Source organism: Phyllostomus discolor, chromosome 5 (assembly GCF_004126475.2).
Source record: "Phyllostomus discolor isolate MPI-MPIP mPhyDis1 chromosome 5, mPhyDis1.pri.v3, whole genome shotgun sequence".
Classification (NCBI taxonomy): Eukaryota; Metazoa; Chordata; class Mammalia; order Chiroptera; family Phyllostomidae; genus Phyllostomus; species Phyllostomus discolor.
The window spans coordinates 122,832,674-122,856,200 of record NC_040907.2 but is presented as its reverse complement, the minus strand read 5'-3'; the positions used below and the strand labels follow the sequence as shown (position 1 = coordinate 122,856,200).

Below are 23,527 nucleotides of genomic sequence, written 5' to 3'. Positions count from 1 at the left end.
TTATTGCCATGACTGAGAAAGTCGTAGGTCCCTCCTAAAATAGAGTTTTTCAGAAATTATTTTCCCTAAACAGGGCTGAGAACATAGTTATCATTTTTCATTCTTAGTTTTGTTGAAGATTAAAGTTGTTAAGCTGTAGAAGTGATGCAGACTTATACCCTTGGTTATGTCTTTGTTCTCACACAATATGAATCGATTATATTACATTTTAACCTGTGATAGCATGTTGTTCCATGTTAAAGTATGCTGACAAAATTCTATTTTGTCTTGTTTTACTTAGTGCTTGCTATCCAAATGTATAGAACTGGATTGTTTAGATTTGAAATAGTACAATAAAGTATAGTTACATTATTAAATTTAGTAAGTAATACTAAATGATTGTATTAAAAATATTATTTTAGAAAAAGTTACCTTGTTTGGTGGGGAGTATAGCTTCTTTTCTATGTGGTAGATTTTATTTCTTTTTGGTGTATTCATTCCTTTGTTTGAATATCATAAGTGTGCTCTATAGAGAAATATATACATTTCTACATTGAGACCAGTAGGTCTTTACAATTGGGAGGGATCTCTGATTATCTTTGCCTGGCCTTCTACAGTAGACAGGAATTCCTTCTTTAGCACTCCTCTTTCCTTATTTGTGGAGCATTCCTCCCCTAGTATCAGCACAAATAAGGGAAGAGGAGTTCATTTTTCCACTAAAGGAAACACACACACACACACACACACACACACACACACCCCTGCAAACTTTGACTAATTTTTTGGTGAAGTGTTAATAAACTACATTCCTGAAAGGACTTGTTAGTATCTTGATTAGAATACTAACTTGTTAGTCAGGTTGAACTCTTTAATGATTTCTTGTTGGCCAAGATGTTTCTTCTTTATACCTACTCATAAACAGGTTAAAGCAATCTTTCCTAATTTTTCCCTTTGAGAAGCTACTTTCGTATTTCCTACTGTGAATGCTGGTGGGAGTGGGTAAGAATGTAGATTCCTAGGTAGGGTGGGACCTCCCAGAGCTGAGGTTTCCTGCAGATTATGGAGTTAGGGTGTGAAGATAACAGCGAATCAAAATTTTACAATCCTGTGATTTTTGAAAACTCTCTGAACATGTTTTAGGCTCTTTAGATTGGATTAGTGCATGATGAGACACTTAAAATCAGAGTCTAAAATTTACATTGTATAATTGAGAGAATTGAACCCAGAGAGGTTCAGTGATAGCAGTCAGGTAACACAGGTAGTTACTTAAAGCTATTAATTATTTGAAGTGAGATTGGTTTCTAAGTGTATAACTTCTCATTGTACTATGCTCTGGAATAAGAAATGAAGTATCAGTTTCCTTGGAGGTTTTTTTAAAAGATTTTATTTATTTATTTTTAGAGAGAGGGGAAGGGAAGGAGAAAGAGAGGGAGAGAAATATCCATGTGTGGTTGCCTCTCACACACCCTACTGGGGACCTAGCCCACAACCCAGGCATGTGCCCTGACTGGGAATTGAACCAGTGATCCTTGGGTTCTTAGCCTACACTCAATCCACTGAGCTATACCAGCCAGGACTGTTTGTTTTTAAAGATAAGAATAACGTCTTTAAAGAATAGGTCTAGCACTTTTACTTCTTCTTATTGATCCTTTACGCAGGCTACCTTTACCCAAGGAAATAGACCCAGGGAGGTTGAGTCCCTAGCAGTGAGCTTCCATTTCACACTCTGGACCTCTGACTCACATTTCTTGCTGTTTATGTTTATGTGAAGATGCAAATTGAGAACTTGCCAAAGTGAATTCTGTATGTGTGAGATAAGTACACTACTTAAAGAAAATCTGTGAGAATGTGTTTAGGAATTGTGTTTAGAGTTTTGTCTTTCATGTTCTCTTACATACATGCAGTTTTCTCTCCCAAGAATAAATATTTCCTTGTGGAATATACTTAATGTATGCTTTGCAAATGAATTATTTTATTGAACTTTGAGCAGATTGTATTTTCTAGTTAAAATACTTGGGTGACCAATTTTGTTTATGTTTAAGAGTTAAAACATTCCAGAGCACAATTTCTGATAAGTTTTAATTTATTTGGAGATTTTTCACTTTTCCCTGATATTAATAATTCAAATCTTAATGACTTTAGCTTTATTATAGTAATAATATGAGATTACCATTATTGTTCAGAGAATTTAATGTACCCAAGATAACACAGTAAGTGACAGAGATAGGATTCGAACCTGTATCTGTCTTATTTTGATATTTTTAATAATTAGCTGCAATGTTCAGGGTAGTGTATAAACAGCAGCACTGGAATCAACACTGATTTGTAGGATTAAAAAAAACTGAGTAGGGCTTTTACTTTAAAAAGCATTCCTATATTATACATGAAACAATTACTAATGGTCTTCTAAGAAACTGTTACTCTTTTAATACTATTTAAAATGTAAAATCCTACAAAAATGTTCTACCAGATGTGAGATGGCAGAAATGAGAGCTTTTTTTTTTAATTAAAAATGACCTACAGCCCTGGCTGGGGGTGGCTCAGTTGGTTGGAATGTCATCCCATACACCAAAAGTTTTTGAATTTGGTTTCCAGTCAGGGCATGAACCTAGGTTGAGCGTTCCATCCCTGGTGGGGGTGTGTACAGGAGGCAGCCGAACAATGTTTTTCTCTCTCTCCCTACCTTGTCTCCCTCTTCTTTCTTCCCTCTCTAAAATGAATAAATATGTTCTTGGGTGAGGATTAAAAAAAAAAAAGACCTATAGTCAGAATTAGCCTTGGACCTCATACAATTAAAAAAAAAACTTTTAAAAAGAAATGATGAACTATTCATTTAATCTACTTTTAAGAATGCACTGCAACATTTTATTAAATTCAGCTAGTACAGGTGTCCCTGTTTTTTTAAAGTTCGCCTAATACCGCTTTACTTTTATAAAAGAGCTACATTAGTGCCTGTTCTTTCACTAACTGAAAGAAATCCAAAGAGGATTTTTAGTTTTACAAAAAAGTTATTCAGAGCAAATATGGTATTCAGAGTTTGTCTTGCCTCGAGCAGTCATAGAGGCAGCATGCCCTCTGAGCAGTGATAGTGGCACTGCCAGTCTCCTCAGAAACTACACTTAGCATCTCAACACCAAGTGCCATAGCTTCCCTTTGTGTCTGTGAATACCTGTGCTCTATCTCGATTTATTTTGTACATTCATCAGCAAGATGTGTCCTAAGGTAATTGCTTCTTCCCTCTACTCCATTTCAGCTTATACAGGCTTTCAGAGGAACACTGTACTTTTGGATAGCAGGGAAACCTATATTTAAAAACCTTACTTTTATAATGCTTGATAACCATAGGAAAAAGGGAGTAGGGGGAGGGAAATATAGACTTGTGAAAAGGGAACGGGAGGTAAAAGGAAGTGGTAAAAAGGAAAAGGCTCAGTTGAGCATTTTATAACTAAGTTTCTTAGTTATATAGAAATTTCTCATTTCTGTATAATCTCCAATCTCAGACATCTCAGTTGTTCAGCTTTGAGGTGTGTATGTGAGTTGTGAGAAACTTGTTGTTATGAACTATAATACTTATTGGGCTGTTAGTATGGTGCAAGGAAAAGGGCTTTGGATCAGGTATTAGGACAACTGTGTTCTTTTTTAAAATTATTTACTGAAGAAGAGAGAGGAAGGGGGGAGAGAGAAAAATATGAATTTGTTGTTCCACTTATTGATGCATTCACTGGTTGATTCTTCTATGTGCCCTTACTGGGGATTATACCTGGATGACACTCTAACCAACTGAGCTACCTGGCCAGGGCAATACCTAGGTCCTTCTAAGTTTTCTGTGTATGCACCTGTGGAGTGATCAGTGTAGACTAAAATGCTTTTCAGATTACATCATGAGTCAGTTTAGGTGTAGCACAACTGGTATTTTATAAAGAAAATAGAATAGAAAATATGAGTGCATTGAATATAGCCAGGGCAAGTACTGCTTTGTAAAACATTGTTTCAGTTATGTATACATAGAGAGAGAGCAACAATTTTCAACAGGTGTGCTGCAATAAATTTTAAAACATGTATGGGCACTCACCTCTTTTCCCGTAATTTGTTATTTTCAAATAAAAAAGTGACAATAGCCAACACAACAGTAGCCGTCCAGTGTGAATGAATCAAAATTATACTTATTTTTTTGTCATATCAGCAAAAAGTATACTTTTTGGTATGCTGCAGAATTTTAGTAGTTAGTGTATGTGTGCCATGAGATGAAAAAGGTGAAAACCTCTGATATAGAGGACTAGGTTACAATGCAAAAGGTACTTTTCATATTTTTCACAGTAATTTTGTTTTTTTCTGTTCCAAAATTTAGTTGCTTAAAATAACAACTATTTTACTAGAGTTTATAATTTGTGGGTCAGGAATTCAGACATGGCTTGGCCAGCTGGTTCTTTGACTCCTTGTGGTATTGACTAGGATTACTTGGATATATTTAGCTGACAGAAGGTTTGGTCTGGAGGGTGTAAGTTGTCTTTACTCATTTCCTGGTGCTTTGGAAAGTATGGCTGGAAAGCTCGGCTCAGCTGGGCTTCTCTCCCTGCCCATATGGTTTGAGGGCCTCTCCATTTGGTTTCTGTAGTTGGATGTCTTATATGGCAGCTTAAGGCTCCAAGAGACCAAGGCAGGAGCTGACCAAATTCTTAAAGGCTAGCCTGAAATGTGGCATAGCATTGCTTCCACTATACCTTATTGGTCAAAGGAATCATCAGCTACCCTACATTCAAGCGGAGGGGACAGATACTGTTGCCTCTAAGAAATTGTGACCATTTAAAAAAGTGCCACAATTGGTAAAATAATTTTGAAAAAGATGACTAAATTGTACATCAAGCATTTAATTCTGTAACTTGCCCTTTGAAAGAGGATTGCTTTTAATAATGTCCCATTGTTGGAAAATGTATCTAATTTTGGTTTAAAAGTTCAGAGTTTAATTTAAATATGCATATTATTTTCTATGAAATTCCAAGTATTTTGGTTTTTTGAAGAAAATAATTTAAAGTTTAACCTGTACTCAGAAAACTACACAACACTGAAAAAAGAAATCAAGGAAGACACAAATAAATGGAAGCATATACCATATTCATGGATTAGAAGAATTAACATATCAAAATGTCCATAGTATTCAAAACAATTTATAGATTCAACACAATCCCTATTAAAATATCAGTGACATATTTCACAGATATAGAACAAACATTTCAAAACTTTATATGGAACCATAAACAACCCTGAATAGCTGCAGCAGCTTTGAGAAAGAAGAACAAAGTAAGAGGGATCACAATACCTGATATCAAACTGTTTTACAAGGCCACAGTAAGCAAAATAGTCTGGTACTAGCATAAGAACAACACACAGATTAATGGAACAGAATAGAGAGCCCAGAAATAAACCCAAGTTTCTATGGTCAATTAATATTTAACAAAGGGAGCAGAAACATAAAATGGAGTAAAAATAGCTTCTTCAACAAATGGTGTTGGGAGACTTGGACAGCTACATGCAAGAAAATGAAACTCGACCACCAGCTTACACCATACACAAAAATAAACTCAAGATGGATAAAAGACTTAAATATAAGTTGTGACATCATAAATGTCCTAGAGGAAAACATAGACAGAAAAATCTCAGATATTCCATGCAGCAATATTTTCACTGATATGTCCTCTAGAGCAAGGCACATAAAGGAAAGAATAAACAAATGGTACTTCATGAAAATAAAAGGCTTCTGCACAATTAAAGAAAACAGCAAAATGAAAAGGGAACCAAATAATATGGGAAAATATATTTGCAAATGATACCTGGAGAAATATGTTAATTATTTTATTGTGGTGATCATTTCACAATGTATATGTATATCAGTACATCAAGTTGTACATTTTAAGTATACACAATTTTTTGTCAATTACACATCAATAAAGCTGAAGAAAAAATATAATTTAAGGTTTAAAAATTTCTGTGGAGTTTTAAGTTTACTACCTAATACTGTCTAAAAAGTCTATTTGGCATACAAAAGAGCTGCCTTCTTACGATGCCTGAAGATTACATTTGGGTATAATTACTCTTTTCACATACGGGGAAGCTGAGACTGTTATGTTTGTGTTGACATCTGAAAGAGTGAGAAATCTGCTCCCACCCCCAACCCATTCTTCAGTAAAGGAAACAAAAACACTAAAAGTTTTTATTAAAAGTTCTCATTACAAGAAAAAAATTGTAATTGCATGGTAACAGTTGTTAACTAGGCATATTGTGTTGATCATTTTGCAACATATGCAAATGTAGAATCATTATATTGTACATCTGAAAATAATATAATGTTATATATGTAATTTATCTATATTAAATAAAAAAGAATTCATCCACTCTTATAAAATGCACATTTTATGATGCAGTGTACCTTTAGCTGACATTCTACTGTTTAGAAGAGTGTTATTCCCTGTGATAGAATCACAAGGATTTGAATAAATACTCATTTCAGAACATCTGCCCATAGTTTGAATATTCATAGTGATCTTTTAAGATACAAGGAAAAAGGATTTATCTTGTCATACACTGTGGCTATTTAGGACTCCAAATCTTGAAGTTGTATTTCAGTTTAAATTCTGGCTTTCAGGGAATGGGTTAGACTGGCTTTCAGGGAATGGGTTAGACTGGCTTTCAGGGAATGGGTTAGACTGGCTGTTGGACCAGTTGTTGCGGTTGAATAAATCTGCTTTGCCTGAGTCTGCAGACAAATGTTCTGTTTTTCAGGCAAACCACATTCATCATAAACGCTTCTCTATTCCAAGCTGTTCCCCTCCCCCCACCTAGGAAGACATAAAGATAGTCAAGATTTCTTTCAAAAATTTTTTAAAATTTTATTTTAATCATTGTTCTTTTTCAAAATATTTAAGGAGGGAAATGTGAACAAATGATAAGAGGTTAGAATTAAATTCTGTGAGTTTAAATGAAAAATAAGTATTAAAACTTACCCAAGAGTAAAACGGGAATGGGAGAACTTAAGTATATTTTCAGCTTATAAATAGGCTTTGTGAGGATAAATATCTCAACTCCTGGCAAAGTGATTTTAAGTTAAAGATGCTTAGTTATACCAAAATAACAATTTTTGGAATAATATTACATACATACATACATTTCAATGTGTATATAGTATGAACATGCACCAAACCCTGATATTGGTCATCCTATCACATTGCACTTCTCAGTGGTTATCTTTTATAGCCATTGAAACAATAAAAAAATTTTGTTCTTAGTGTCTTCATATCTGATTCTCTCACATATGTAATGAAATCATTTTGACCTACTCCAAAAGCTAATAATCTTTCCATTTTCACTAGAGACTACATCATAGGTGGCAAACACAGGGCCTGCGGGCCAAATCTGGCCCTCCACCTTGTTTTGTCTGGCTGGCACCTTGTTTCTATCTGGTGGCAGTGCTGAGCTCTCGATTAACTGTTAAGGAGTAGTTACATTTATACAGTCCTAAAATTACATTTGGCCCTTTGAAGGCAACTATGAGGCCAATGTCCTCCTGCCCCCGCTCCCCCCCAACCCCCCGGTGAAAATGAGTTTGACATCCCTGGACTACATGATTCTCTCAAGTAACCACAGATTCAAGTATCTCCATTGACAACATTCCATAGTTTTAATTCCTCTTGACTTAGAATGTCTGTTGTACTACATAAGGAAAGACACTTCAAGATTACATTTTCACAGATATACTTCTTTCCTTCCTATGTTTCCAATAATACTGGGATTATCACTACCACCTCCACTACCATCACCACCTCATAAATCCCCAAGTCTTTCAATTTAAAATATGTAGTCATTGAAGAAAAATAGTCTACCCAAGTTCTATAGGTATTGAAATGCTTTGTTCTAAAGCATGTCACTCTATTTTTTCCTGTGTCCATTTTCAGATTAGCCTTTTGGCAGATGAATCGGTGCCAATCTTGGTCCTGTTCCACAGATGTCGAGAAAAGATGGGCCTTAGCCCATGTAGTAGAGTGAAGATAGGATCTTCAAATGTAGGTCAGTCATCATCAGTGGAGTCTATGGAATATTGGTGCCTGTTGTTATCCTCTTAGAGGAAAAACAAAAACGTTGAATAAAAGAAAACTTTTTAGAAAACAGTTACATCATTTATAAAATAACCAAGTAGAAATGAATATTTCTGAGGACATTTTTTTCAGATACAACTGTATATTCAATTTGTGACCATATTTATTTTTACTTTTATATAGAAAGTGATAGGCACTGAGAGTTAGAAAAAGGATATAACCAAAGATTATATAAATTTTTTTTACAGTGGAACCTTTTGTGTACATTTGTGGTTTTAACTTCTGAGTCTTCAAAGATTTTGATAAGAAATAATTTGTAATTTTACTGAAGCCTAAATTTGAGTCACACAAGCTGAATGGCTGGGATGGGGGGACTTAGCTTGATAGTACATTTAAGCCACTCACTGTGTGGCCCAAAATTCTTGCAGAGTGGTAAAAAAATGTTTTTTATTTGTTGAAAACAGACACTTCTGATTTTGACAGAAATGAAGTGGTTGAAATTTTAAAAAATAAAATGGTTCCCTGGCTGGCGTAGCTCAGTGGATTGAGCTCGGGCTGCGAACCAAAGTGTCACAGGTTTGGTTCCCAGTCAGGGCACATGACTGGGTTGCTGGCCACAACCCCCAGCAACCGCACATTGATGTTTCTCTCTCTCTGTTTCTCCCTCCTTTCCCTCTCTAAAGATAAATAAATAAAATCTTTAAAAAAATAAAATAAAATGGTCCAAGAAATGATTCTTGGTGACAGGAGTCTTAACTAAATTAAAGACAAAAATGACAGATTCCTTGGCTGCTCAGATTTAATCTGTAGATGAGCATATATGGAAATAAAAAGTAATTTCTGAAAGTATTTCATATGGTGTTCCAGCTAACCAGAAAGCTGTCACTGAATCACTACATCTTATGGGTGAAATCATAGTGTGGTGTTCTGAAATTTGGATATTTATAAAGTCTCAGCCTTACATCAGACTATCTTGGATTTACTCTAGTGACACTGTGTATAGTGGTAATTAGCCCCAGCTTTGGAGTCAGACTATCAGATTTTGGGTTCCTGCTCTGTAATGTGTGGCTTTGGGCAAGTTAATTTAACCTCTTTGAGCTTCAATTTCTTCATCTGTAAAATGGTAATAATAAAATATCTCCTGATAGCGTTGTTATAAGTTCAAATGGGATAGTACTTGAAGGATATAGCATGGTGTCTGGCACATATTAGGCACTCGGTTTTACCTATTTATTCTACTTATATAAGTACATGCTAGCAGCTGACTGCCAAGGTAGAATAGTTCCCCTGTTAGGGTGTTGTTCAAGTGAAACTTCATATACATTCTGGACATTTATTTTTAGTTTATCAGAAAACAGCAGGCACTATAGAGTAAGAAAAACTAGAAAGCAAAATCTGTTCCACAGTGTCTGTCTCCATCCCTGACCTCCCTTAGAACTCCAGTGTTCTGAGCTTTTTTGCTTTTTCCATTTATCTCAGTAAATAGGAGCACCATTTACCCAATTTAGTCTGAAATCTAGGAGTTACTCTTGATTTCTTTCTTTTCTTAGTTCCCCATATCTATTCCCATGAGTAGATCCTGTCATTCAACCTCTAAAATGACCTTCTGTTTCTCTCTCTGTCCATCACTATCTTCATGATTCAAACCATTATTGTTTGTCATCTACATTACTGTAACAGGCTTCTAATTTAGTCTTTCTCTGCTTTCATGTTCCTGTATTCCATTTTCTACACTATAACCAGGGTGATCTTTTATGACAAAATTAGATTATGTCATTCCTCTGTTTAAAACTTAATTGTAGTGGCTTCTTGTCCCACTTATAACAAAATCAAAATTTATTAGGCTCATAAAAGCTTAAATGATCTGCTTCTTGCTGTGACCACAAACCTTTCTTCTCTCACCTTTTTCACACTGGCCTTCCAGTTACCATTTTCGTGCTGTCAGGAAGGAATGCCCTTCCCCTACCGTGCTCTTTTCATTTAGTTTGTTCTTGCCTGCTGGAGGCTTTCCCTACTACCCAATCTAAAGGAGACTTTCTCTATTTTGATCTGTTGGTTTTTATTATCTGCATAGCACTTATCATCATCTGATGTCCTTATATGTTTATTTGATTAGTCATTGTATCCCCTCACTAGAATGTAGATTCTATAAGGGCAGTGCATGTTTTTGATTGTTGCTGAATCTCTGGTGTCTTAAGTAGTAGAGTAGATCTCATTAAATGATTGTTGAGCTCATGGTGAATGATTTCTAAAAGCTTGTTTGTGAAATACCATAGATCAGATCTATGGTGAGGTAAAAATAAGAAAATCTTTTATATAAAAATAGACTTCATAGGATGACCAGCAATATTTTAGGGAGTGGTATTCTTTATTCTGTGCTGTCCTTCATACATTTTTATGTTAAAGTGTCTTTTTATGTTGTATAATTTAAAGACATGTTCTTGCTCTGGCTGGTGTGGCTTAGTGGATTGAGCACTGGCCTGTGAATCAAAGGGTTGCCGGTTTGATTCCCAGTCAGGGCACATGCCTGGGTTGCGGGCCAGGTCCCTATTTGGGAGCATATGAGAAGCAACCACCATACGTTGATATTTCTTTCCCTTTCTTTCTCCCACCCTTCCCCTCTCTCTAAAAATAAATAAATAAAATCTTAAAAGAAATAAAAATATGTTCTTGGCAGCTTGAATAATTGGGAAGCACTATTATCCTATACTTTTATATTGGAGGTTTTCTTAGTTTCAGAGATTTGTAGTTCATGGCAAATGAAGAAGCACTGTGTAGGTGTTCCTGGGCGGGAGTTTTGCCAAGAATTCTTACTAAATAAAGTTCAATCAATCAAATGTTAACATATTATTCAAATTCTCCTGGGAAATAAATTGTCAGGTTCCATTTAAAGATTATATTCTGTTTAAATATATAATGTTAAAGTGAAATGTGACATCAGAATCCATAGATTATAATTAAAGAAAAGTAAAAATAGTAGACCTCCAATAATGTCTTTTGGGAAAAGAATGAATGCATTTAGCAATGGTTTTGTGAATAACCTTATCCATAACGAAAGCTAACTAAAATTACATGTGTTTTGTTACATTAGAACTGATCAACTCTAAAAACAACTGAATTTGTATTAAGGTATGAGTAGATTTTTTTCTTTCATTGTCCAGTGAGAACTGAAAGGGACCTGAGATGTCACCTATAACTAACTCTCTATGTTTCAGATAAGGAAACTGATGGGCAAAGGGCATAATGTTTTTTGGTAGTTTCAGGATTATAATTTTCAGCTCCTTATTCTCAGGCTCCTGAAACTTAAGGTGTGACATACTACTTATTTTAGGGAGACGAGTATTAAGAAATTTCTCTTTTGGAGTATGATATAGGTTGTTGTAAAAATTACTTTTATTAGTATTTCAATTCATATGAAATGAGATGTAGTTTTACATAACATGAAGGGAAGATACTCCACATTCAGTTTGTGACATCTGGCCTCTTAAAGGCTCTGCAAAGTCTAAAAGTGGTATTTATGTTTTAATTTTTGTCACATTAAGTTTTAAAATTAACCAAGATCATAAAGGTATTTTAGTTTTGTTATTCCTGTCTTAAGGAATCTTTAAACATGAAAAGATATTTATAAAATAAGCCCGATTTCTCTAAAAATCATAGTTTTGATTGTTACAATGAAAAGAAATATGTTTTAATAAAGAGCAGGAATAAATTTTATAGTTTTAAACCATTTCAGAAGGAAAATCAAAGCTTAATAGTAATTATAAAAATTTTATGCTACTAACATCAATATACAGTAGAAAATTTATAAGCTAGATCAATATAAATAATAAAGTAAATATTATGCATTATCTTGGTGTGTTTCTTACCAATCTTTTTTCTGTGCAATTATGGCATATATATTTATATATATTTATTTTAACAAAGTCAAGATTGTTTTTTATACTCCTCTTGTTTTAATTTTTTTCATTTAACATTGTATCATAAGCATTTTTGTGTATTAAAAAGTCTATGGAAAGATTTTATAATAGCTTCATAACATTCTTATATAGTTTATTTAACCATTGTTTTATTTTTGGTTACTTAGGATATAATAAATTTTTAGTATTAATGTTGAAATGAATAACTGGTTATACAAATCTTTGTTCATATTCTTTTTATTTACAATAATTGTCAAAACGTGGAATTGCTGACATATATTGCCAAATAGCTTTCTAGAAATGTACTAATTTAAATTGCCACTAGCAATGTATAAGTGCTGTTTTATTGCACGTTTAACAACAAATTGATTGTGTTTGAAGAAGACTTTGATAGTATTTTGGGGCTTGAAGCATTTGTTGAAAAGATTAGTATGGTGGGTCCACATATTTGTTATGCTTTACAGAAGCACTTAACTTTTGAGGTTAGTGGATCTATATGTTTCTGTAGCTGCAGACTAACCACCTGATTAGGCAAAGTAGAATATTTACTTATCTTCTCAAGTCAAACTGTTCTCTTTGGGGCACACTTATTTTGGTTCAACTGTTTAAATTGTAAGAAGGTTAATGAAGGTTAAAAAATTTCAATTGACTGCTTTTCCCTAAAGTACAAAGAATAAGGTTGAAATCAATTGCTTAAAAAATTGATGAAGAGTTTAAATATTAGTTGCTCAGGAGATAACTGTGTGTGTGTGTTTGGGGAAAGACTGGGGGAAAAGAGGATAGGAAAAGATTAGAAAAAGAACATGACCGAGGAAACAAAGGTGCTGTGAATAGAAAGAACTTAGGCTTTTACCTGGAAAGACATGTCTTTATTTTTGTCTATATGTGTGACTGACTCTGAAAGAACAACCACAGCCCTGGCTGGTGTAGCTCAGTGGATTGAGCTCGGGCTGCGAACCAAAGCATCGCAGGTTCGATTCCCAGTCAGGGCACATGCCTGGGTTGCAGGCCATGGCCCCCAGCAACTGTACATTGATGTTTCTCTCTCTTTCTCCCTCACTTCCCTCTCTAAAAATAAATAAATAAATAAAATCTTAAAAAAAAGAACAATCGCAGATGATCCGTTTGCTGAAACAGTTTTGTGTTTGTACCTGCTGAAATGAATTGGTACTGATATACATTTTAAAATAATAAACTTTTTGCAGGTTGTGCTAATTGATTATATAAAAACACTTACAAATTTAAGTTAGATGCAAAGTGTCAAAAGTATCAAAAATGTTAAAAAAGTTTTAAATGTAATATGGCTTTAATTTGATTAAATATTATGACTATTGTAGGCCCTTGTCTTCCCTTAATGACATAGAATTTAGTATATTTGTTAAAAAATAAAGTTTTAAGTCTAGCTATTTTGGTACCAAAAAATATTTATTGTTAAAAATCAAAAGTGGGAGTTACTAAAGTATGTTAGGCATGAGCAAAGTGCATTTTATTTTCACCGTGCTAAGTTCATGTTAGCTTTCATATTGTGCTTCCCAGAGATTGTAATTTTAAGTAGTGTGATAATAAGAAAATAATAATCACACCACGTGCCAAGGACTCTGTTAGACACTTTACTAGAATTGTTTTAATCTTTACTATGCTCTGTAAAGCATGGGTAAACTGAGGGACAAATAGTTTCAGAACCAGTCTGAGATCATACAACTAGTAGAAAGTCAAGCAGGGTTTCCAAACCACGTGCCTTGTTGCTTTTACAACCTTCCTACTTTCCTTTACAACTTTGCTTCTTGGCATGACCCTCAGACCAGAAGTAAATGGTGAGATCTGGGTACATAAAGAATTGCAAAATCTTGGCCACAGAGGCCTACTGCGTCAAACCTTTATTTTAGGATCCCTTAAGTGGTATGTATCCATAATAAAATTTGAGAAGCACCATACTACATCCCATATTAAAAGTTACATTGAAGTTTTGAAATCTTTTCTAAGGATTATTCCTGGTTTTACTTCTAGTTATGTGGGTTATGAACATTTTCCACAAGAGGAAGAGGGAAGCTATTGAATTAGTCAGTGATTCCACTGCTTCAAATTGCTATCCTTCTGTTGTGTTGATTCAGATCCTGTTCAAATCCATAGGAGCTATTGACTAATTCTGCTTGTGGACATTTGGTCAAAGTCTCAATCAGCCAAATACAGCTCTGTTTTTAACAGCTATTCCTTATGGACCTAACACAGCAGGTTTATAGTCCATGGATTCATACTGGATAGGCATTTCCCCAATGAAAGAGAACAGTGCTTAAAAGAAAGCATTTTTTGAAGAATGCTTTTGGAATTTTTGATGTTTCAGATGGTTAGCAAGGAACCACAGGTCTGTATAAACTGGTGTCTCTACTAATTTCACTTTGAAAAAACATAATTTTTCGGTCATGGGGCAATGATAGGTCAAAAAAGAAGCAAGGCTAACTTACACAGTAGAACAGCACTGTCCAGTAGAAATATAATGCAAGATGCATGTAATTTTAAATTTTCTAGTAGTTATATTAAAAAAGTAAAAAGAAACTTTATTCTTAGTAATATATTTTATTCAACTCAATATAGCAAAATATTATCAACATCTAATCAATATAAATTATTGAGCCATGTTCTATATATTTTTGTGCTGGTTTGAAAAATTTGGTACATATTTTATATTTACATTGTTTCAGTTTGGATGAGAAAATGTTCAGTTAAAAGGTGAAATGTCCAATAAAATCAAATTGTGTTTAATGGAAAAATATTTTACATTGCTTTGGTTTTAAAATGTAAACTAATTAAAATTAATTAGAATTAAAAATTAAGTTCTTTTGGTCACAATATAGCACATTTCAATATTATAAGATCTTGGGTTGTGTTTATAATATAACTGACTTTAGACCTATGGCATTGATCACCATCCTATATGGCCAGTGGAGCTTGGAACCTGTTAATAGAAATATTATCGGAGAATAAAGAGGGAATAAAGAAAAGCTATTTAGGTCATAAAGTATTTACTGATACTTTCTTACTCCTCCCCCTCCCAGCCCCCTATCCTTCCAGCAGTTGGAATTCATTTAATTTGTCTTTTATTCCCCTTGAGGCATTAGACAGATGCTTGCTTCAGAGGGCTGCACATTTCTCAGAAAAGTTAGGTCATCTGACAATTAAGTCTGACAAGTAGGATAGTCTGAGTAGCCTTGTTTGAACAAGAGCTTTTAAACTTTAGATGTGTACCTGGATCCCCAGGAACATTCGCTACAAATACCATTGTCTGGGTCTCACACTTCTAGATTCGGATTCACCAAGTTTCCAGTGAGCCCTGGATATTTATACATTAAATAAGCTGTTCTACGTGTTTCTAAGTTCAAGAACATTTGCGGACCATCGGATTTAGCCATTGATTAAGGCCATGAACTCGAATTTAGCATATGGTGCTGCTGTTGCCTGGCGTTGGATTTTCCCCGGTCTTAGGTTTCCCAGATGGTTGCAGCTTTTCTTCTGCAGAAGGGTTTTGCAGTCTGTTATCCCCATCTCTGATGATTACCCCGATAGTGTCTCTGTCTCAGGTCCCAGTAAAGCGACCTGAGCTCGCCTAGGTAGACCTTGGCCATGTGACTGATAGACCCGTTGGCAGTCCGGTAGCCATTTTTGAGGCGGGCACCCGACCTCAGCCGCGTAAGCTGGGAGTGGGGAGAACGCACCTACCAGGGCTCAAGATGTTCACCGTGCCCGGCTAGCCAGTTTGCCAGTCCAAGTGCCAGCTCACCAGGACCAGACGCGCGGGTGGCACGTGGTAGCCCGCCGCGCCTGCGGCTCCTCTCCGGCTGCGGGCCAGGGGCGGTGCGCCCTCCCCCTGCGGGCTCGGCCAATCAGCGCAAGGGCTGCCCGTGCCTAGGGTGTGTGAGGACGCGCTCCGGTCGCTGAGTGCCTGAGCAGAGAAGCAGTTGCTGTGGTACCTGCTGCTGCTGCCCGAGCGGACGCGGAGCATCGGACACCGGCGCTATTGCGTGGGGCAGGAAGGTGAAGCCATGACGTCCCTCAGGTACTGAGAGAGGGCGACAGCCAAAATTGCTCGCTTACTGGGCGTTAGCCTCCCGACTGGCGGAGAACTGTCGCCCCTTCTCTTGGGTGGTCTGGAGCTTCCCTGTGCCACTGGTCTCGCTTATGCTGGAGATTCTCTGTGCACTTTTCATTTGGTTGTTTCTGCTTTTCTCAGAAGTTTTTGCGTCTGTGGCACATGGGGGACTCTATAAGTAGCCGCACAGCTGGGGTGACCCTCACCCAGATTCCAAGGTTTGAAGCTTGCTTGTGTGTGTAGTGAATTTATCAGGGAAAACCAAAACAAAACATAGCTACCTTTTCCCTTTGAGGAAATGTGACGTGCTCCGTGTGTGTCCATGCCGCATGTTATATACCTTCTGACAGAACTTCATTGGTAGCTGCGAGCAGACCTGCAAAGTTGGCCCTTCTCTGATGCAGTTGGATTGCCCCAAAGTTATGAAATTGTGTGTCCCTAAAATGTTTGCTTACTAGTGGAATTGGTACTCACCATCTGTTTACTTACTTATGTGCCAGTCAAAGGTGAAAGTAGTTTTGCCAAATAATACGTGTATAATGAAAGTAACAAACAGGAGATCCCCCTCCGTTTGCTCATCCAGAGTTTTGAAGGCTCTTCTTTGTTTTTTTTTTAAAGATTTTGTTTGTTTCTTTTTAGACAGAGGGGAAGGGAGGGAAGAAAGAGAGGGAGAGGAACATCCATGTGTGGTTAACTTTCATGTGCCCCCTACTAGGGACCTGGCCTACAACCCAGGTATGTGCCCTGACTGGGAATTGAACCGGCAACACTTTGGTTCACAGCAGGCATGTAATCCACTGAACCACACCAGCCAGGGCTGAAGGTTCTTTTTTTAATGGCAGTAGGATAATGGGCTTGCCCAATTTCTGCTTGTGTCATTGACTGAATGTTTAACTTATGCTAAGGAAACTGTTTACAAAAAGAGATAAATTGCCTTATTTACTCAGTGTTCTCACCTCCCTCTTTTAAAGTAGATCTTGGCTTTCAGTGTCCCAGAGAAAGGGGGAGGCCTGAGCACAAAAGTGAAGAGACTAAGTTAATTTTTTGGTCTGAGTTTCCAGCAGCCTAAGTCCTGGTGATTTAACAGTTTCTCAGTGGTTATTTTGCCTACACAATATTTGAGATGACTTGAGAACTTAATTCTCAGGTAAGATAAGGTAAGGTTCAACTGTGCTGAACTTGGATACAATTTCTTTTTCTTAAATTGCATAGTTCAGTACTAACAGACAAAGACTGCTTCATTTCATTATGCAGGAGGAGAAATTCAGGTGCTGAAACATGGAGACTCACATGGAAAGGTTTTACAGTAAATTATACTGGGACATATACGTCTAACATTCAATGCTAACAGTATTTTAGGATGATTAGGAGTGTGCTGTCAAACCAAGTTAATTCCTGTTTCCACTCCCACGTCTGCTTCCATTATTGGAACCTGCTGCTAATTAGGTTGTGGTTCAATTACTTTTCTCTATTAAGAATTAGTTCTCATGTGGACCCAATTTTAATTGACCTTTGTCTTACTGGCTACTCTTCATCAGAGAAATACCCAAATTTAAAGCTTCTACTGCTTGGCAAGTGGCAACAAGGTGCATCTTTCAATGGGTTTGAGTGATTATTGTGTTCAAAAGACTGTCTGAAAGGTTGACACCAGCCTTATTTAACTTACCAATGGGAGGATAGGCAACTGCTAATAAAGTACATTTATGCTGTTTTTTCAGATGTTAGTCTGTGTTTTACAGTCTTTTTAAAAGATTTTATTTATTTATTTTTTAGAGAGAGGGGAAGGGAAGCAGAAAGAGAGGGAGAGAAACATAAATGTGTGAGAGAGACATTGATCAGTTGCCTCTCACATGTGCTCCAACTGGGGACTGGGCCCACAGTCCAGGCATGTGCCCTGACTGGGAATCGAATCAGCGATTTTTTGCTTGGCAAGATGATGCTCAATCAACTGAGCCATGCCAGTCAAGGCTGCATTTTATAGTCTTGATCTATAGTGCCATGGCTTGAAAAAAGATTTTAAAATGTCATCCAAACCAGTTGCCATATTTTACACCTGAGGAAACTGAGACCAAGAAAAGTTGAGTGCTTTGTGCAAAACCAGTAAGTATCAGAGTTAGGAATTAAATCCAAATATCCATAATCTAGTGTCCTGCATGATGCCTTTATAGAAACAATATACTATTTAAATTTCCTGAAAGAGCTGCTTCGATGAATAAAAATTATAAAGTATTGTCCGAGACAACTGTAGTAACTCTTTTTTTCCCCTCTAGTCCTACAAGGAACATGGCGATTTAGGCTCAGGAGTAGGCAGGGAAACTACTGAAGTTGAAGCAACTATGTATGTAGTGACAGTTTTGAATGAGTTGAAAATCACCTCCAGTTCCCAGTGAGGACTGAGTTTAAAGCAATTATGTCATATCTTAGTTTTCACACTCATGTTAGGCATGTTCCCATTTTGTGCCCAGTCTAACAGTAACCCTAAAGATAGATTATTGATCTGCGTTTACTGGTAAAGAGAGTGAACCAGGTCACAAACTATCAGAATTTGACTTCATGTTTAATGTTCTCTTATATCACACTTAAAAATAATTATTGCTAAATATATGACAGAATATATGATTGGAAACCAGTGAGAACCAGTGCTCAACATACCTGGGTTCTAGTTGAGAGTCTCTAGTTGAGAGTCTTTCCCTGAATTACAGATTATTTTCTCTCTTTTTTAAAATTCTCTGGACATTTGTTTAACGATATACTCAGTGATGGTGATGCTAATATTAATATGTATCCCACGTTGTTGAGGAGATGTGAAAGTGCTTTTAAATTTGAAGGCATTTTATAAATGTAGCATTCTCTTCTTGTTAAAAGCAATTTGAGCCCCTAGAGAATGATGCCGTCTGAAAAGTTTAAATCTTAGATTTTAGACAGGAAGGAAGCTTACCTAATTCCTTCATTTTATAGTTGAAGAAGCTGAAGCCAGGAGATACTATGATTTATAGATGTTTACATAAAATAGTTACGTATCTTGAACTAAACCCAGGTCTCTAGACACCTGTTTCAATACTCTTTCCAGTGTAGCATGCAACTGTTAGGAATTCCTAAATAAGACTTAAGTGAAAGGAATGTTTTTTTAAAAAGATCTTTGAATGAATTTGGCTGGAGATACTTTTTTTTTGAACTTTTATTTGTATTCCACCTCATCATTACTGATGAAGAGTCTCAATTTATAGTCTCTGAAACGATTTAACCTTGAATAACAACTTCATTCTGTGTTATGTATATCAGACTCCAACTGGTCTTAATTTGGGAAATAATAGAGCATATTTGGTAAATTGATGCTTTTGTTATTTTTAATTGGCCCAGTAGGATAGGAACACATAGAATGAGAAGACAAGAAGAGAATCTTAGCGAGCATTTTACTGTTTGTCCTTGCCTTTGATGCCCACAAGTGATATTTCCTAGGTAGGCAGTAGTAGAGCTTGAGACAGAATTTAGCTGTTCTGACTTGGACTTTATGTACTTTTCACTGAGCAACACTGTTTCAAAACACCCCTATGAACATTGCCTTTTCCCCTAACATCCGTGTCTGAGTCTGGTTTTGGACATTGCTTACAGCTTGTGTTTGTGCCAGAGAAGACTGGGAAAATGAGGTAGGGAGATAGGGAGAGTGTTTGCTTTAGAGCAGAGGAGCCCTATTCTTTGGTCTGCCCAGACAGGTCAGGTTTGGTCAAAGACTATTCTGGGACTCGACATGACTGTGTCCTACATGATGATTTTGGAGCCATTTCTGTGGGTTGGTCTACACTGGAAAATTTATGTGGGCTGTGGGTGGGGTCCTAGGGTATTTTTCTTCTAACACTCAAGACTTTGAGGTGCATCCAACAAGATCTGCCAAGCCACTGAGATGGAGAACATTCATATGGAGACTAAAATCTGGCTAAGATCGAAACTGCCTTACTTGGTTGAGCTGGTTTCTTTGGAGCCCTTAAATAGGATATGCAAGCTCATTTCAGGACTTGTGTCTTTTATAAGAATTGTAAATTTCAGATTACTGCACAGACTTTTCTGTGTGGGACTTCCTAGTGAGGCAAATGAACTTTTAAAATAAAATGAAATTGTTTTGTTTATGAAATTCTGTATTTTGAAGAACTAAGGAATCCTCTTACAGAACTGTGCAATGTTGTCATCTGTTAATGCTCATATTTATGCTCATAAATAGGTCATCTTCGTTTGAAAAGCATACAAGGTTTTCTAACTCCAAATCTTTCCAGCCACAGTATTGCTACATTAAGCACAACTGTCAAAGATAAAACAGAACCTAAATGCTTGTCTAGACTGAATGTTAACCCTTTCCTATAATATTGCTTAACAATCATCTCCCTCTACCTCTTTATACTGACTTGATATAAATTTGTTATTAAAAAATACTATAATACCCTCCCGGGTGGTGAAGAATTTAAAGATTAATGATCGTTTCTGAATACCCCATAGAGGTTTATAACTATATGTCTGATACCTCATGGAAAATTATTTCTCTGCCTGTGAATGGCAGACTCATTGATTAGTCTGTGTTTGGGCTGGGAGTGGCACACACTAGAAATATTTATCTGAAGTCATTGATTATTATAATTGACTGTTAGGTTAACTTTTATTCATCTGAAATGCTAAACAAATAAAATGTTTTGAGTTTTTAATTTTTTACTGGCAGTAGTATATCACTTTATTTTTCTCCCCTTTAACATTATTTTTGTGGCCATATTCATTTAGATATTTTTGTAGTATAAGTCACATTACTGCACAATATCTGATCTTCGTTCTATGAAATGATTTTTCTTTCCCTTGGTCCATTTCTGTAAGTTGCAAGACTGCTTAGTTAATAGAACTCTCTGTAGTTTTCAAACATTTAGCTTATTAGTTCAGTCATTAGTTACTAATATTCTGAAGTTAAATGTTTAGCAGCACCAATATCCAAGTGTATTTGACCAAATTCAGAGTTGGGTCTCTCCTGATAGCTTTTAGCCCTTAGTCTCCTCCCTAAATGTGAAGACTACCATGTTACTTGGAATCAGAGCAAATGTTCGTTCATAAAAAGCAATACTTTAGTAAACTATAAATATGGATTCTTATTTTCATATAGCAAAGCTAGTTTATAAGTAGGATACCATATATCCTAATTTCCTAGGACAATCCTGGATCATGCCTATTACCCTCGGCATAATTATTAATAGCTCTATATTTACTCTCAAAGCATTCTGTTTGGATAATAAATTATCTGGTCACACACTTATACACTATAATAATTTTGTTGTAGTAGATGTTGGTTGTTGAAATGTTATTTGAAATAGGACTATGAGATAATTATATACATATGATGAGTTAAAAAAGATTTTATTTATTTGTTTTTAGAGAAAGGGGAGGGGAAGGAGAGAGAGAGGGAGAGAAACAGTGATATGGGAGAGAAACATTGATGGGTTGCCTCTTGCACACACCCAACTGTGGACTTGGCCGGCAGCCTAGCAGTGTACCCTGACTGGGAATCGAACTGTTAACCCTTAGTTTGTGGGATGACAGCCAACCCACTGATCCACAGGAATCAGGGCATATACAAAGGAGGACTGCCCCCAAAACCTAAATTATCTCCTGGAGGGTGGCCCCTTGTAGTACAGGTTTTCCCCACTAGGTGGGTGTTGTAGTAACTCATCTGTTATCAGTGTCCTGGCTGTCTTTGTTGTGACAGACTGTGTTCAGCTTTAGTGAATTTTTTTTTGAAGACTCTTTCAATGCATTTGCCCATTTCATGATGGGTGATTTAGGGCGCACTTGCCCACACCTTGCTGAGTGTTCAGTTTTTGGCCAAAAATACAGCAAGAGCCCTGTTTCCTACCCTCCCTATTCACTTGATCTCACCCTGAGTGACATTTTTCTTTGTTTTCCTGATGAAAAAACTCTTCAAGGGGAAATGCTTTGCTGATGGGGAAGAGGTGAAACAAAAAATGGGCAGAAGCCCTAAAAGGCATCAAAATCGACAAGTTCAAAAACTGTTTTGAGCAGTGGAAAAAAAGTGTTGATAGGTGTATTACATCAATTGGAGAGTATATTGAAGGTAACTGAAGTTTAAATATATAAGATTTTTTAGAAATAAATTCCGTTTTTTAGGATCCTCCCTCGTAGATGATAGATTTTGGGTATTTTTCATTGGTCAGACATTTTTATCGTATTAAGAGAGTTCTGAGTGTCTCAATGTAGTATATTGAATAAGAAAGTGCATGCTTTGAAGTTAGGAATCATTTACTTGGTTTCTGACTGTTGGCAGGTTATAAAACCTTTCTGAACCTCTTGTTTCTGTTAAACAGAGATAATAGCAATACCTACCCTATAGAGTTATTTTGAAGATTTAAAGTTGATAACATATATAAAAATGTTTTATAGCTGCAAATTGCTAGGTGTTAGTCATTATTATGCCACACATGTGCTCCTGAAAGTTGAATTTAAAAAATGAATAATTTTATTTAGTTAAGGGGAACTTGCTATTTAACAGAGCATAGGCAATATATATTTTTTAAAATTTGATTGCAGAGAGAGAGAGAGATAGAGAGAGAGAGAGAAACACTGGTGTGTTTTTCTACTTATTGATGCATTCATTGGTTGATTCTTGTATGTACCCTGACTAGAGTATCAGGACAAGGCTCCAACTGACTGAGCTATCTGGCCAAGGCTGGACAATCTTTTAGAAGTGGTTTACTGCATGGAAACAGGGATAATCATTGGTGGAGGTATATGTGGACTTGAGAGGGGCAGACATTTCAACATATTTGTATGCTGAAAAGAATGATCCAATAGAAAGTGAAGAAATAGATGATGCTGGACAGAGAGGGACAAGGTCATTTCCTTGAGTATGCAAGAAGGGATGGGATCTAGAATACAAATGGAAAGATTGGCCTCCCGTAGTCTAAGGGCCACAGACATTTCCCCAGTCTGTTCACTTAAATAAAAACAAATGCCAAAATATAATTTACATATAGTAAAATCACGGATCTAAAGTTCACTGAATTTTGAAAAAAGTTCATGTAGATACCACTCAAATCAACATATAAAACACGTTCCTCTCCTCAGAAAAATTCTCTCTTGCCTCTTTTTAATCCATCCTCCTCTCTCCCCCACCCAGGCAACCATTTCTTTACGTCTCTCAGGAGAGATTCATTTTGCTTATTCTAGAGCTTTATATAAATGGAATCATATAGTAACTACTACTCGTGTCTGATTACTGTTATCTGATTATTGTTCAATATAATTTTTAGATTCATCCATTTTGACATATCAACAGTTTCTTCATATTCTTTGTTGAGTAATATTCCATTGTGTGGAAATAGCAATAATTCTCCTGTTGATGGACTTTGGGTTGTTTTTGGTTTTTGTTTATTAAAAATAAAGCTGCTATGAACATATTTATATACGCCTTTATG

At 36.1% G+C, this 23,527-nt stretch overlaps 1 protein-coding gene across 2 annotated transcripts in view; it reads left to right on the top strand.

The window, feature by feature from the left end:
* Positions 1-23,527, top strand: part of ADK (adenosine kinase) — a 573,035-nt gene that overhangs the window by 15,335 nt on the left and 534,173 nt on the right. The window contains exon 1 of one of the 2 annotated variants that reach the window (XM_028511305.2): positions 15,871-16,034. The exons of the other annotated variant lie outside the window; for it this stretch is intronic. Coding sequence (XP_028367106.1) covers positions 16,021-16,034 — 14 coding nt within the window. The 5' untranslated portion in view covers positions 15,871-16,020. Of the gene's footprint in view, positions 1-15,870; positions 16,035-23,527 lie in introns of those variants that run through there. 2 annotated transcript variants of the gene reach the window in all.